Genomic DNA, 3517 nt, shown 5'->3' with positions numbered 1-3517 from the left:
TCTATGAAGCAACGGAACAGGCTAAGACTGGTGGCCGACCCAGAGAGTGGAAGACATCCCAGAAAGCCACACTGGTATCCTAAGGCTGGTCATCACAGACTGGTCTGGATTCTCCCTGCAGTCCTATTGGCAGTGACTCCAGGGAGTCCAGATAGCCCTAGAAACAAAGTCTCGGGCTGAGAGATACTAAGAACTGATTTTAAGACCCTCAAAATGTTGAACTGCAATATATGTACTCTAAAATGAAGTTGAATCTATAAGCCCTGTTGGGATTCTGTAAACCCCACCACTCAGTTACCTGACAGTAGCCAGGTATGCTCTGCCCCAGTGACTTGACACTTTAAAAGGGTCTGCTTGTCCCTTCCTCTCATGTTCTCTTGTTCTTTTGCTGTCACTTGCTGTCTCTTGCTCTCCTGCCCTTACCCCCTGCCCTTACTTCTCCTCTTCCCCTTCCCATCTCTCCTCCCTTCACATGCTCATGGCCTGCCTCTACTCCTCTACTCCTATCTTCTCTCTCTCTTCCCCCTTTCTCTCTCTCTCTCTCTCTCTCTCTCTCTCTCTCTCTTGCTGCCTCTACTACCCTCTTAACTCCTCCATGACCTAAGTAAATTCTATTCCGTTCTATACTGTTGTGTGGCTGGTCCCTCAGGGGGGAAGGGATTCCCAACATGGATTCCCCTCACCTCCGGGCCTCGCCGCACCTCCTTTTCCTAACAAGCCTCCCAATAGGTAGATTGTGGCCTCAGTGTACAGGCAGGTCCAAGGTGACTTCATGAAGGAATCATTTTAAGATGCCAGGTCAAGGTCAAGTCCCAGGAGAATGCCAGCAAAAAAACATCAATTCTGGGTCTGAAGACAAAGAAACATATAGGCTATGTCTGGGTGTCAAGAAAGGGTCAGCCCAGAAGCTTCTTGACCAAAGAAAGGGTGTACTTCAGTGGTCTGCCCCATTCCCCAGCCATGCATGCCGTCTGTTCACATCTACTGCACAGCCCCAAAAATGTTATATTGAGCTAATTCATGAACAAATCTTGCAGAGCCTCTTCTGCTGGTAAAAACTGATTATAGTCTGTTTTAATGCTTGCTTGGAAATATTCTAAAAGATAAGGCCTGGCATACTGTAACACACTTGTAATACATGTAATGCTCAAGAGGTGAGGACCCCTAACCACGTTCTGACGATTTGAAGAACAGGAAATTCAATTGCATTCCAGTGTGCAGGTCATTCTTGAGTGGGTCCTATTTAGCAAGTTTGAAGCCAACCTGGGCTATATGAGACCCTGTCTCAAAAATGAAAGTATGGGGCCAGCAAGATGGCTCAGGGGGTAAAGGTACATGCCACATAAATCTGTAACTTGAGTTTAATTCTCAGAACCCATGTAAATGTGGCAGAAGACTGGCTCTTGCAGGTTGTCCTCTGACCTCCACACACACGCACGCATGCACGCACACAGACAGACAGATACTATTACAAAGGTGGAAGTGAGACTTCACGGAGACCATTCCCCCATCCTACTCTAAAGACATTTACAGCTAAGGTCAAGGACCACAGCACTAACCACATAGAACCAGCCCTGTGCCAGCCCTGAGCCAACTGATTCGTCAGCCTCAGGGTTGCAGCAAAGAACTGCTCTGAGCTAAAAGGAAGCCCTAAGATGGCTCCTTATCCAAATTAAAGTAAGAAGCCTCCAGAATCCCTGATCAAGCCATGTGCTGCGGATGTGGGCGAAGCAGCTAGCCTGGTGTGGTAGTATAAGCCTGTAGTCGCAGAGTTTGGGAAGTACAAGCAGAAAGATCAAGCAGAGTCAACGTTTGTTTGAGGCCAGCCTGGGCTACATGAGACTCTGCCTCAAAAATCTAAACCAAGGGTGGCAAAATGATAGCTCTGTGGGTAAGGACATGTGTCGACAAGCCTGTCAACCTGAGTTTGATCCCGGAAACCCAAAAAGCAGAAGGTAAGAACTGACTCAAAGTTGTCTTCTGGGTGTGATGTGTGACCGTGATACCCGAATACTCACATACAAACACGCACAAAATAAATAAATGTGAAAAACCCAAAACCCACCACCACACACAAATGGCTGCCCTGTGGACAGATGGAATTTGTAGAAAAAAAGATGTGGGCTAAAATAGAACTGTGCTTCAGCGCGGAAATCCGACTTCTCGGTCAAAGACCTGCCTGTAAGCATCAGGCTGGAGATCATGGGAGGGAGGATTGCCTAAGAACCAGAGCAAAGAGAATGTCTGGATCCTCCGCAAGGAAAGGGGCTCTCAGTTTACCATCTTCCAACTGGAGTCTTATATTTACTTGTTTTATTTGGTTTTTAGGAACAAGGTCGCTTTCTGAGACCTGTTGGTGCGGGCTGCGGAGCTCCTTCCAGTCTGCTCCGTCCTGACTCACCGCTGTTCGCTCCTGCAGAGGAACAAGTCGGTCAGGAAGCAACGCCTCAGCCATGGCATTTAAAGATACCGGAAAGACGCCCGTGGAGCCCGAAGTGGCGATTCACCGAATTCGGATCACGCTCACCAGCCGCAACGTGAAGTCGCTGGAGAAGGTTTGTGCGGACTTGATCAGAGGCGCTAAGGAAAAGAATCTGAAAGTGAAAGGACCAGTGCGCATGCCTACAAAGACCCTGAGGATCACTACCAGAAAAACACCTTGTGGTGAAGGCTCCAAGACATGGGATCGATTCCAGTTGAGGATCCACAAGCGACTCATTGACTTACATAGTCCTTCTGAGATTGTTAAACAGATCACTTCCATCAGTATTGAGCTAGGAGTGGAGGCTGAAGTCACCATTGCAGATGCCTAAGTCAACTATTTAAATAAATTGACTTAATTGTTAAAAAAAAAAAAAAAAAAAGAACAAGGTCTCTCTGTGTAGCTCTGACTCTTCTGGAACTCATTTTGTAGACCAGGCTGGCCTGTAACTCATAGAGATCCCCCTGCCTCTGCCTCCCGGGTGCTGGGATTAATTATGACATAGCACATTGTACTATGTCTGGTTCTTTTCTTTCCCTTTCTTTCTTTCTTTTTTTAAGCAGGACTAGTAAGCACTGGATAGAGGCTATAGATGGGTGTTTCTAGCCAATGAGAGAACCCACAGAAAACCCTGTTAATCCCAACGAAGGAGAAAGGAAGTTCCTGACTTCTCTGGGTCAGAGAGCCTAGAACAGTGTTACATCTCTTCCCTGCACTCAGCAGGTTGGAGCAGGAGGATCTTGAGTTCAAAGCTAGTTCAGGCTGTATGGTCCGTTTTCAGAACAAAAACTCAGATAAGATATAGTATGAAATTCTCAGAACCCTGTCCAAAGCAAAGTATAAACAACATGGGTGCCAAGGAGAGGGAGAGACTCTCTAGAACCCAGGAAAAAGCTAACTGAAGAAGCTCGCTCTTCCCATAGCTGAAGGTAACACAGGAAAGATAAGAAACAAAGATGTGGTGCTGGAGAGATGGCTCAGTGGTTAAGAGCACTGACTATTCTTCCAGAGGTCCTAAGTTCAAATTCCAGTCAC

The 3517-nt window shown here is 46.9% G+C and overlaps 1 protein-coding gene across 1 annotated transcript; it reads left to right on the top strand.

Moving 5' to 3' along the window:
- Window positions 1–2371: 2371 nt before the first annotated feature.
- Window positions 2372–2813, top strand: LOC308431815 (small ribosomal subunit protein uS10-like; the record flags this gene model as incomplete). Its single annotated transcript, XM_080931435.1, has 1 exon — window positions 2372–2813. The coding sequence occupies exon 1, from the start codon at window positions 2454–2456 to the stop codon at window positions 2811–2813; it is 360 nt and encodes a 119-aa protein (XP_080787561.1). The 5' UTR covers window positions 2372–2453.
- Window positions 2814–3517: the final 704 nt, after the last annotated feature.

Source organism: Micromys minutus, assembly GCF_963924665.1.
Source record: "Micromys minutus genome assembly, chromosome: 17".
NCBI lineage: Eukaryota > Metazoa > Chordata > Mammalia > Rodentia > Muridae > Micromys > Micromys minutus.
The sequence above is the reverse complement of the archived record's forward strand: the minus strand, read 5'-3'. Positions and strand labels throughout refer to the sequence as shown.